Genomic DNA, 12,655 nt, shown 5'->3' on the forward strand with positions numbered 1-12,655 from the left:
TTATCATTAGCCCTGATCATGCTTGGAGCATAAAACCAAATCCTAGACTTCAGAGAATATTTCTGAGGGAGAAAATAGCTCTTTATCCATTTTGTTATAACTTCACCAATGTACTTTGTACTTTGTCTCTCGGTCTTTTCTTCCTCTATTCATGACTCTTCTCAGTACGTTGCATCGTAAGGTGGCTTTAGCAGTTTTCTTCTAGATATAGCTTTACTGGTCCTCCTGCCACAGACTTAATTCAGTTTTCTAGAAAAGTGGCCACGGACAGCTGCTTTATACTCCCCACTGAGTTTGTTAATATCAAATGAGATTGAGACACTAATTGAACCCAAGGAAAATGCTGTGGTCAAGCTAGAAGGCTGACTCCACAGCTTTGAGATGTTGCAAAAGGAAAAGGTAATCAGAGACTTCTCTGGAGATGAGCAAAACTTTTCATTGAATGAATCATCTACAATTATTTCAATGCTGTTAAAAATAGAACGTGTGAATGCAGGAATATAACAGTGAACAATTTTATGGCCCGTGGGTCATAAGGAATTGTTTGTGTGCTTTTTCTCAACGGTGACAAAAGCTACTGTCACTAAATGTAGCCAGTGCAAATTCTCCAAGGAAAACCTGTGGTGCTTGTGGTAAGGATGTCCAAATAAATAACAGCGTTCCCCCAATTTATTAGTAAACCTATTTCTTATTACAGAGTTGACATTATGGTTTGCAGAACAGGGGTTTTCTCAGTGAAATGTGAAAAAACAGCTCTGACCACCTGTTGCTAAAGTACAGAGCCTTTGTATTACCCAAAAATGGAGATTACATTCTGTCTGTGCAATGTAATTCCATGACTTTGCTTGGAAGGGATATATACGTTCATGTCTTTTCACAAAACTGAGTGCAACTGCAGCATACTGTGCGTTATCCCAGAAAGAGCAGCATTTCAGTATATAAAAAGTTGTAGTTGCAGAATTACTGAGAGGAGAAAGAGGTTTTGCATGTATTATGTACATGATATATACCAATATGTGCCACATAATGACAATATAATAGCTGCTATCTCAGAAGTGTGTGTGCAGGGTGACTGCAGTGAAATACGTCAGATTTGGCTAATACAAATCTTGCCTTCCTTGAATCTTGAAAACTAAACCATGACCTTTTAAATTTGGAATCCAAAAAGTTGTTGGAACCAGCATAAAGAGAAGTTGGAAAAAAAACACAACCAAAGAAGTTCACGGTATCTGGGGTAAAACTGAATGGAATATTTGGAAAAGAACATTAAAAATAATGTTCCTTTTCTGCATTTTGAAATTTGGTTGGTCGTGGATCTATATTTTTGCATTGGAAATCGTACTTTTCAGCAACAGCTCTAACTGCCTTTGCAAGTACTGAAGAGAACAAAACTTATCTGTATTTCAGAAATATGATAGCAACACTCTAGCATTACCCAAAGAAGTTATCATGCAACATCTGGCAAATAGGATACCTAACAAAAATCAGGACAATTCTTAGGGAGAAATCGTGGCAGATCCTTATCTGTCCTGTGGCACGGCTCCAGCTCCACAAGGACTCTTGGGGCACTGCTATAGTGGGACCAGTAGAGACTTCCATGGACGCAAAGCAAACACTGACGGTGCCGCCTGGATATCAGAATGCACAGTGATGGTCGCTGCCCATTCCCAAAACAGGGGACCTTTAGCAAAAGCTCAGCTTATTGCCTTCTCTGGGCAGCCCTGCTGCACTCTCTCCACTCAGGCCATTCACTAAATTCTGCAGCGCGACCCTTAGTCAGCACATCCTAACCTACTGCAAAATACTGATGACTAGGAATGACTTATTAAATTAAAGAGCAGATGAAGTAGAAAGAAAGAAAAGATCAGAGGAAAAACATCCCTAAATCATCCTTACTTTGTATCAGCCTATTGGAGTGCATGGAGCAGACAGATAAACAGTAGACAGAAACCAAAGGGAAGCCAAAAAAAAAGCCAAAAGCTGCTGCAAAATTGTATCTATTGTAATGTTGTTATTAAGCCACAATAGAAAGTGCAAGAAGGTGGAAAGGAAGCAGATGGCCAGTCTTGCAGGTGGTCTGAATGAACAACTCTGGAATTTGTTTTGAGAGACATGTAAAATGAAGTTAACCGTTCCTACTGTTTATTCTGTAAGAGTAGCAAGTTCTATGCAAAAACTATGAGGTTTTGTTGTAGTTGAAATGGTTAAAGAACTGGATTATTGTGACAGTAAGACTAAAGGGTACATCAGCACTAATGACTAAATGATTAAAACCTGTTTAGGCAATACCAGAGTTGCAAATTATTCTCATAGGAATAGGCCACAATTTCACTGTAACTTACTACGCATATTTAGGTGAAATCCAGAATCTCTGAAAGAGAACTAGAATGAAAGGCTCCATCAAGACCCTTGTAGGAATGTAGTTCGCATGCACAAAAATTCCTGGGCAAGGGTGCAAAATGATGCACTACCCTGGTTGCAGCTATGAAATACGCGAAATCACTGTGGCCCTGAAGAGCTGGGATGTTCCCAGTGCAGGTCCGTGGTCTGCTGCACCTCTGCAGTAGGCAGATCCAGCAGTTCCCCAGTTTCCATGTTCAGAAGCCTGTCAGTGCACTCTATGAAATAATGCTTGCCTGGATTTCTTCCTTCCTATTCTTTATGCAGTAGCAATACGCCATTTCTATTGTAGTGTGCTCAAGAGAAGATGAGAATGGACCCTTGTAAAATAATAATAATCAGTTTTAAATCCTACAGAACTAGCAGAGGTAGGCAACCTCTGCAAAGTATTTTAAGGCATGTCTTAAAGCTAGATGAGAATATCATGTAAAATATCTACTTGCTGTTGGGTTCCCAGAGGCAGCTTTAGGGGGGGAAACAAAAAAAAACGCCCTTGCTCTAGAGCACCTCCATGTGCTTTTACCACCCGAGTAGCTAGGATGGAGCAGCATGTGACTGATAGCCCATCGATATTTTTCTCATCTGTGCTTGCAGTGAGTCACAAGGCTAACACCTGGCCTACAAGAGAGCTGATGGTCTTCCAGCAGGGACACGGACAGGGTGTGCTGCCAGGGCAGGCAGGTTTCAGGCAGCCCGCGGCCAGGCTGAACATAGGTCTTACGGCAGACAACACCACCTTGCAGGAACTCTCAGCTTCCAGCTGCCCCCCAAATTAAGCAGGTGGTAGTGTACATATAGGCATTCAAAACCCTTGATTCACCCCCCTCTTAAGTCAAGAGGGAGCTCTAAGACTGGCTTGAAAGGAAGCGTCTGTTGAGCCTCTGGACTGCAGGGCTCCTCAGGTTGGTGTGACGGGAGATAAATTGTATCTTGTCCCTAGAAGGCGGATGTAATTCTGTAACTTGCGGTCCTTCAACAAGAATTTAAAACCTGCAGAACCCACCTCCTGAAATCCAGACTATACCCCATATCAACAGACCGTTCTTCTCTCTCTTGTTCAGAAGTTCAAAACTGCTCAAAGGAAGCTCAAAACTACTGCCTGATGCCAATTCACATTGTCTTACCACTGTTTTTGCTGCTGTTGCTGTTTCAATTATACATCCAGCTTTGCGGTACAATGCGTATCATTGCTTTCAATGTCTTTATTATCATTTATTGCTGAATTTTATGTGTCATCCTAATTAGTAAACAGGATCTAGTTACTTAAAACTGCTCTATTTTCTCTCCAACAGTGGAGAAGCAATCATTTTATTTTCATGCAAAACTATGTGTTTTTTCATAGCAAATTTCAGGATAAGTTTATTGATTGAAATCATTCATTTCTAGTTTGTCTTTTTTTAATACTCAAGAGGAAATTCCTTTTTTTTTTCATTTCATTCTCACTGAAGATAAATAAAATATTTTTCCTTTTTTTACTTCTAACTTCTTTTTCCACTGAACAAAAAAAGGGAAATTACTCTGATAAAAAAATAATTAACCTTTTCCATTGGGAACTAAAGCAAAATGTTACTCGGTGTTATTTTTCTCTCACTTCAAGAGAGAAAGTTGGAAGTGAGAGAAAATGTTATTTTTAAAAGCAATAGTGTTGCTTTCCTCACTTTTTTTGTTTTAATATTTAACTCCCCCTTTTCTATGGGGAAAGTGGGAGAAGTGGAAACAGCTGAAATACCAACTGAAATGGATGTTTCACCACAAGCAAATAAAAAATTTCTTTTGCTGTTTAAGAAAGTAATCATTAAAATTGAAGTAATATAATTTAAAATAATTGAAATGAATGTCTCAAGTAATTTTTATTTTGCATGTAGTTAAACGTAAAGCTTGCTATCTTACAAAGTAAAGTAAGTAGTTCCCCTCTTAAAGAATCTCACAGGAGTCCAAGTCCCTGGCTGCTCGCTCAGGTACAGCTCTCTCTGGTGCCCCTGGCCTTTGCAACGCGCAGAGGAGACCCTGGGAGGTAAAAGCTGGACCGTGTGGGGATGGTGGAGCTGCTGACTGCAGGAAATGGGGAGTGTGGGGTCACACATGGGGGAGTGGGAATACTGAGTGCAGTAGGTCACATTGGGAAGGCACCAGGTAAGATCCAAAATGTTATGGGTATTATTTGCTATAACATTGGTGGCATATTCTTGACTTCATCATGCATCAGGAAACACTTTTTCACTGTGAGGATGATGGAGCACTGGCACTGGTTGCCCGGAGAGGTGGTGGAGTCTCCATCCATGGAGATACTCAAACCTGACTAAACACAGCTCTGAGCAACCTGCTGCAGGTTGAGCAAGGGGATTAGAGAAGATGACCTCCAGAGGTCCCTTCCAACCTCAGCCATTCTGTGGTTCTGTCACCTCTAGTGTAGCTTGGTAAAGCTTCATCTCTAAAATAGGTTATGCCTTACTGCCCCTCCTTACGAAAACCTACCCGCTTTGGGAACTCGCTTCGTGGCACATTGTGCAGTCCTCAGACTGACATTTCTCTCAATGAAGGCAGCCTTCTGAACCACTTCACTTTCAGTAAAGTTCTTAAATTGGTCTGAAGTAATACACATGCGTATGTATTTCTTTTATGCTAGGGGTGACCTTTGGCCTCAGACAAAGGGCCAGTCTAAGTTTGTGCATCACTGAAACCTCATTTAAAACTTGAAAATAGGACTTGAACAAAACCTGAATATTAGTGGGTGACAAATGGCACACACCACCAAGAAGTATGTTCTAGTTTTAGACTTCAAGACTTTATTTAAAACTGCCTGTTTACTTTAAACAATACCAAATCCGCAAGAAAAATACAGCTCTACATGTAATGTTTGACTATATTCAACTGGGGAACACCAATTTGGTATTGAACATACTGAAGGAACAAACCCAAACCAAAACAAAGCAAACAAAAGCCAGAAAGCAGAGGTTATCAATCATTGTCTCTTTAAAACAGCAAGACATATTCCACAGTCCACATGGGTTTTGCTGTTTCTTCTACTGAAGTGGCATATCCAGGTGATTTAGCTGCAGCTTGGACGCTGGTACCGCTTTCTAACAGTGAAGGTCACATGACACTGAGACAGCTTTATACAGCACATCGCCACATTTCACCCAGCAGCAGATCTGTTGATATGCTCCCTATTGCAGAATATAAATGACTTTCCAGATAGGGAAAGATGATGACAAACAAAACTACCCGAGTGAGATACCAACAGGGCAAGTCACAGCGTGAACACTGACCATGGAGCTGGGAACCTGCAGCTTCCTCAGAGACACATCCAGGAGGTTAAAGCATCTTTTCTTGTCTAACTTCCATCTCAGATGAAGTGGCATGTGCTTGTGAATAGATGAGGGCAGTTCACCTTTCATCACACCATGTTCTAGCTGCATATTATTTTACAGTGCATTATAAAATACAGGACTACCTCAGCAGGCTCTTTCAAACATACCTGTATTACCTACCTGTATGTAAGTATTTTCTTCTTTGATGCAATACGTTCTTTTCACCTCTTACCTTTCAAATTCACAGGCATTTTCCCAGTTATGTATGTCTTCACTTTTTCTTAAAATAAGAAAGTGCTAAAAAGCACATATAATGCATTTTGTGTACTGGTGTGCATTTCTGAGAGAAATGCATTTAAACTGCTGTGCTTGTGAGGCAAGTAATCGTTTTACCTTTATGTCCGGGAACCACTACCAGTTTGTTCTGCAACCAGTTACCGAATCCCCTTGGCAAGCCCTTTCCATGCTCCAGAGACCAGCTGCTCTTGTTGGTGATTGAAATAAAGGCATATCCCAAAGCTACATATTACAGTGGGAGAAGCCAGAAGCTGGCTTTCTCCAGTGGCCACCCTGTGGCAAGTGGGTGTCTATAATTAGAATAGATTATTAGGGTGGGGGTCATATAGGACATGGCCACAGGGGAGTAGACATCTATACTACCCCAAGGAAACTGCCAGGATCAGCGAGGAAACACCAAAATCACAGCAGGGCTCAGACGAACGGGGGTACCCAGAGAGCAACACTCTGTATCTATGAACACCTCGCCAACTTTAGAACTGCTGCTAGTTCTTCTGCATCTACGCCGTTGCATTTGTTCTATCAGCAGTGTCAGCTCTACTGAAGAATGATCACTGTTGCTCTTTACCACCGTGTCATCTCAGCCACCTGACATGGCTGTAAAAATGCTTGTCTGCATTCTATAACCTTCAGACTAACAGCAGCTCAGAAAAATAGTCTACTTTGGATGCAACATCCAAACGCATCATGGCGTGTTAGCCAAAGCTCTCAATGCTGTATTTACGCAGAGGAACTATTCACATTAAAAACACTAGGTGCTATAGGCAGATACAATGTTATGGACCAGCACCTACAACAATGGTGTTTCAATCTTTGTGGGGGTGTCTCTAGGTAAGACAAATAACTTAGTAGTGACAACCTGAAATGCATGTTAATTAGAATGAGTCCAGTGTGCCCTGGAACAAAGTAGATATTCTAAGAAAACAGGACTGATGTACCAGGCAAGCACTCTGTGTTTCTGAGCAGCCAGCAGGGAATTTGAGCAGTCAGTACTGGAAGAAGCTGCACACAGAGGAACTGTGTTCTCAGTCAGGGACCAGAAGTTATCTTAAAAAACAGGCTATAAAAGTTTATATCCTTTCCTAGATCACAGTGAGATTTCTCCCTCATCACTTCAGCATTACAAACAAGAGGCCTAGTGCCTTGCTTCTGTCAGTAAGGTGAGAGGAACATCTCAGAGAGGCTGATTTATCTGACTGCTCTATCCCATTTTAGGAGAGGATAAAACAGTTTCAGGAGGTGACTGAGTTTATCTCTTGATAAAGTGAGTCTCAGTGAGTATTGGGAAGCTGATATCTAACTTTTATGTGGAGAGGAATAAAATCTTTGTTTTTGTAATCGTAGGTGTTTGCCGATACCATTGCTCCCTGGAGTTGCTTGAGCCTGGTCAAAATTAGTTACCTGAAGGCCTTTGAACTTCTGGAGCCTTAAGAGTACGGGTTTCAGCAGTTCATCCAAAACCAGTGCTTTTCTGGTGTAAGTCATATATCCATGGGCCTTGAACACGTGCAGAAAGGCTATGTTCGAAGTATCTTACTAAGTGAACTGCTTTCAGACGAAAAAAGGTAGCAAGAACATTTGGATTGCTGGTTGTGTGTGTGTGGGGGGAAGTATGACTCAAATTTTGCTGCAGTGCTGCTGCGAGATGCAGGAGACAGGACCCTGGGCCTTGGACAGTGGAACTGCTTTTTCATCCGCCGGCATCGGGGGCGCAGCTGGAGCCCCAGATGGCCTGCCCGGGCCCCGCCTGCGGCTCCTCACCGCCGTGCTTCAAGGCTGGCACCCCGGGAGGGCCTCGGGGAGCCCAGGCAGCAGAGCCAGACCCCGGGGGTGACCATCCCGGCAGGGTGACGCCCCGGACGGGCACGGGGAGCGAGGGAGGCGGCACGACCGAGGGCGCGGGACCCCGGGGCCGGGGCAGCGCGGGCCGAGGGGTCCACCGCCGGGGCCGGGGGCCGGGCCCGGGCCCGGGGCGCGCCCCTTGGGGCGTTGTTCGCCCCCCGCGTCCTTCCTGCTTCCGGGGGCCGCCGCGGGGAGGATTTGCGGCAGATGACATCAGCTGTGGATGCTGGAAACGCGGCGGCGACGCGGGGATGCGCCGGCTCCCCCCCTTCCTCCTCCTCCTCCTCCTCCTCCTCTCCTCCTCCTCCTCGCCAGGTCCCTGCCCTGCACAGTCTCCGTATAAAAGCGCCGCCGCCTCCCCGCCCGCCCTCACTCCCTCCCTGCCGCCTGCGGAGCCGCCGCCGAGCGGCCCTTCTCCCCTCAGCGCCCCGGAGCCGCGGGGCGGAGCGGGGCGGCGGCGATGGCCACCGTGGTGGTGGAAGTGGACTCGGAGCCCTCCTGCAGCATCCCTAACCCCACCTCCCCCTCGCCCAGCCTCTCCCACCGCTTCCTGGACAGCAAGTTTTACCTGCTGGTGGTCATCGGCGAGCTGGTGACCGAGGAGCACCTGCGGCGGGCCATCGCCAACATCGAGCGAGGTGAGGCGGCGGGGAGCGGGGACGCCGCAGGCAGCGCCGCGGCACCCCCCGGCCGGCGCCTTCCCCTGCTGGGGCGCGGCCGGGGCTCACCCCCCCACACCCCCCCCGCCAAGTCGCGGTCTCCGGTTCTTTATTCCGCCAGGGTCCCGCCGCAGCCCCCCATCCTCCCCCGGTGGGGTGCGGGCGCTGCGGAGCGAGGCTGCGGGCCGGGCCCCGCTGCCGCCCGCGCAGAGAGCCGCAGAGGGCTGGTCGCCTGCCGAGCCCCCTGCCCGCCATTGTTGGGGCGGAGGGGCCGGGGCCGGGGCGGGAGCCCAGCACCCGCGGCGCCGCTGCCGCCGCCGAGCCCGTCCGCCCGGAGACACCGGCGGGTGGGCGTGGCGCAGTCCGCACTGCGGTCCCTATGGCAGCCCCGAGCGGACAAAGGGCGGCCGCGGCGCCGGCGGCAAATGCGGCTGGGGATGGGATGGGATGGGGTGGGATGGGATGGGGATGGGGATGGGCTGAGGCTGCGGGGCGGCAGCTCCCCGCAAACCCCCGTCCCCCGCCGCCGAACCAAACCGGCGGGATTCGGGGCGTTTTCCTTCTCGGCGGCAAAGGCTGCCCGAGCGGGAGCGCAGCCGTGCCTTTGTGTCTAACTTCGGGCGGTGAGACTTTTCTCTTGGCTGGAGAATTTCTCAGGACCCAAGCTTTATATGCGCATATATATATTCCAACAAAGAAAAACCATATGGGTAACAAGGCTAATACCTGAGTGCTCAGTCTCCTTATTGTCCGGCTACGGACTCGCTGTTTATTTGTCCTTTTCTTAAGACGGCGGTACAGGAAGGTATCACAAGTGAAATGACAGTTGTTTAAGTTCTCGGTGTGGTTTCTGGTACAATAGATTGCAGAGTACATGCAGAGGGGAAAAAAAGCTCCCTTGCAGTAATAGTGGTAGAAAGCACAAAGAAAATTATTGCCGGACCCTATAGTTTGTTAAACTTAAATGATACCTGATTTTTGTGAGATGTGTTTTTCTTCTGGGCTGGTGAAAGCAGAGATTTCAGAAACCTGCCATTGTTAGAGGGAAGGAAGAGCCCCTGGAACAGGGAATTGGTAGCAGCCTTGTCATGTAGGTGTGGTTCAGCAGTCCAGCTAGGACTTCATTTGTCTCTATTGTTGCTTTCTCAAGCATTGTTGCTTTAGCTGGCTATTTCTCTTGATTCGTTTTCGTGACTGTTTGTGGTAAAGGGCTACCTCATCACAGCTAACCAGCTTCACCATGACCTGTCCATCTTTATTGCTACCATTGTCTCCTAGGGAGAACTACTGAGGCAGATGCTTTGTCATTCAGAGCCTCGTCAGCATTGCACTTTCCTAATTCTATCTAATTTTTGGTTGTGTCAGAAGTGAATTGGCTGCATTTTAATTAAATTATTAAAAATTATAGAGCAAATGGATAAAACTTCTGCCCTCAAGACAGCTGATGTCATCCTTCCTCTGAAGAAATGCTCTTCAGTCTCTTCTTGAAGCTTCTATTGTACAGTTGCTGCTGCATAGCTCTGTTGCTCTACCTCCTGCCACTAAGTATAACACCCACTTACAGTTTTAGATGTTCAGAGGGAATGCTTTGGCCTTTTTATTCATCATTTTGGATTAGAAGTCACCTCGCTGCTCCTGGTGTCAGACGATCTCACTGAGATTTTGCCTGCTAGGAAAAAACCTTGATCAAATTTTGAGGTGCATTGTTCTGGATGAGAACACTGGGAGTCTGAAGCTCTATCTGCATGGGGCAAATATGGGCTCGACTAATTTCTTTCTCTTTGGAAAGCGTACTGTAGTCTGGAAAAACCCGCTTCTTTCAACCTTTATTCTCAACAGAGCCTTAAATGCGTTTTGGGTTCTTGATAACTCTGCCTCACTGTCTTCTCTGGTACATCTCCTGAGTACCATCACTGAAAACCGTGGATTCATGCGCCAAACTGCAGAGCAACGTGTCAAAGAAAACATCTGCTGATAACACATCAGTGGTGTGATGCTACGCAACCTGGTGGAATGCAGAGTCATTTCTTAATATATCATGAAGAGGGAATGGCATGGCGAGATGCATTTTCAGTAATTACATTTGAGATGTGACTTTGCTAAGGGAGCAATCCTCCAACCCACCATCCACCAAAAAAGAAGAGAGTGAACAGAAAGCTTCAGGATTTTTCCACTGATTTGGCAGATGCTACTGGGTGTGCCCTGCATGCTGTCTGATTAGTCCTGTGTCTAGTGGCATTGCACTCCTAAGACTGCAGAAAGAAAGAAATAGCTCTAATTCAGCCATGCTTCCAGCAGTTACGTCCATGCTGTTAATGATCAACATCATTGGATTGACCTTGGATTTTAGTTCCAGATTTACCTCCGTTCTACCCAAAACTGATTTGGTTATATAATGTGTACAATACATTATGCTACTGTATAATGTACATGCATAATTTTTGCATCCAGACTGCTGAATCATGCAGCTGCAGATTTGGGATATGCTATCCAAATCCCAGCTTCAGCTTCTAGGACTACTGTGTGCATGGGATATCTAGGGGTTTTTTGGTTTGTTTTGGTTTTTTTTTTTTCTCTATTTATTTTGCGTTGAGTCCTGTATTTTGGACATTGCCTGGCTCAGCAGTCTTGACTACGCCTAATCAGAATCTTATCCTTACAGCAAATTTGGATTCACAACAAAAGCAGCTAGGGATGGTGGACAGGCCCTATCATTAGCAGCATTGCTGAATCATAGTCCATATTGCTTAACTGACCTCCAGAAAGCTTTGTAGTCTCCCCACACAAGCTTGCTGTCAGAGGCCAGCAAGCTGTTTATCTTCTAGCTTCTTGAAGTTCAGCGCTCGTTCATTCAATGTACTTCAGCTTCGTGATCGATGTCGGTTTACTAGTCATAGTTTTCATATGTACTCTATGTGCGTGGTATATATCATCTTTACTTTCTTGCTCTCAAGTATTCCAACACCTGGAAAACGTTAAAGCCTGCTGAGCTGTATTTGTCTGCCAAAACTACGCCCCAAAAATGCACCATATGGCCAAGAGATTTTTGAGAAATGAAAATAAGGAGACTTGCAGAAGAGACTCACTGCTTGTGCCTCTGAACAACGATGCATCAGTCAGGAAGTGGAGGTGGCTGGTTATAGCTCAGTTATTTTTCTCTTGAGTGGTTATGAAACACACAGGCAATACTGTATTTCCAAATTTATTTAGAGTTTCAAATGGCAGATACTTAATAGCTGGTAGCATATCCCAGTAGTAAGCATGCTCCTACTTGGATTGGAAAGCTGACAAGGAAAAGCCCTGGATGAATTCTCCTTGAAGAGGCTTCAGGCACTTGAAATGCAGATGTTCATATTTGCATGGAGAACCTACCCAGAGCTGCATTGGGAGACCAGTACTGCAGATCTGGTTTCACTGCTCTTCCCCCTCCTTCTCCTCCTCATCCTTCAGCCCTGCAATATGGCTTCTGCCAGCGGGTGTCCTGACGTTTCTGCTGCCTTGAAAGAGAATATAGCATGGGGGGTAGCGTTGACAGTAACGTTCACAGCCTGAAACCCTGGCAGAGTTACCAGCAGGAGTGTTAGTGCTGGTCTCACGGTGAGGGGTTGGCCACACACCTCTTCAGGCATCTCCTCACCAAACCCCAAAGTGATTTAGCTCAACAATTTCATGCAAAGGCACGGTCAGGCATGTGGGCTGGGGCCACCAGACACTTCCTCAACTGCAGTCACTTCTGCATTTGCCAGCTAATTTGTGTAAGTCTAATGATGTTCCTTTAGGAAAAAAAAACCTCACTGTACTGTTGCTGTTCAAAATCACAGCAATGCCTCGACTTACCTGTAGTGCAACCTGTAGTGCTCATTATTTTTCAAAACTGGAAGATTTTTCAGAACAACTTAAAACCAAGAAAATTATAGAAAAATGTTAAGCATGTTCTCCTGGGTTTTGGCTTTTTTTTAATTTAGTCATCAAAATCTTATGGAAGAAAATTATAAATTTGTCTTTTGGCTACAATGATTTTTTTTTTTCTGTCCTGGTCAAATTTCAATCCTTAAAAATATTTTTTTGCAATAATACATTTTTTGATCACATATGTGTCAAGTGTCTCACTTTCTAAGTAGCTGGGGGAAAAATGGTAGGGAATAG

The 12,655-nt window shown here is 45.5% G+C and overlaps 1 protein-coding gene across 1 annotated transcript in view; it reads left to right on the forward strand.

The window, feature by feature from the left end:
* The first annotated feature begins 7,750 nt into the window (after positions 1-7,750).
* MAP1B (microtubule associated protein 1B) overlaps positions 7,751-12,655 on the forward strand; it is a 75,424-nt gene continuing 70,519 nt past the window's right edge. Inside the window, exon 1 of the mRNA XM_075136471.1 lies at positions 7,751-8,488. Coding sequence (XP_074992572.1) covers positions 8,311-8,488 — 178 coding nt within the window. The 5' untranslated portion in view covers positions 7,751-8,310. The remainder of the gene's footprint in view (positions 8,489-12,655) is intronic.

This window comes from Calonectris borealis, chromosome Z (genome assembly GCF_964195595.1).
Source record: "Calonectris borealis chromosome Z, bCalBor7.hap1.2, whole genome shotgun sequence".
In the NCBI taxonomy this organism is placed as follows: Eukaryota; Metazoa; Chordata; class Aves; order Procellariiformes; family Procellariidae; genus Calonectris; species Calonectris borealis.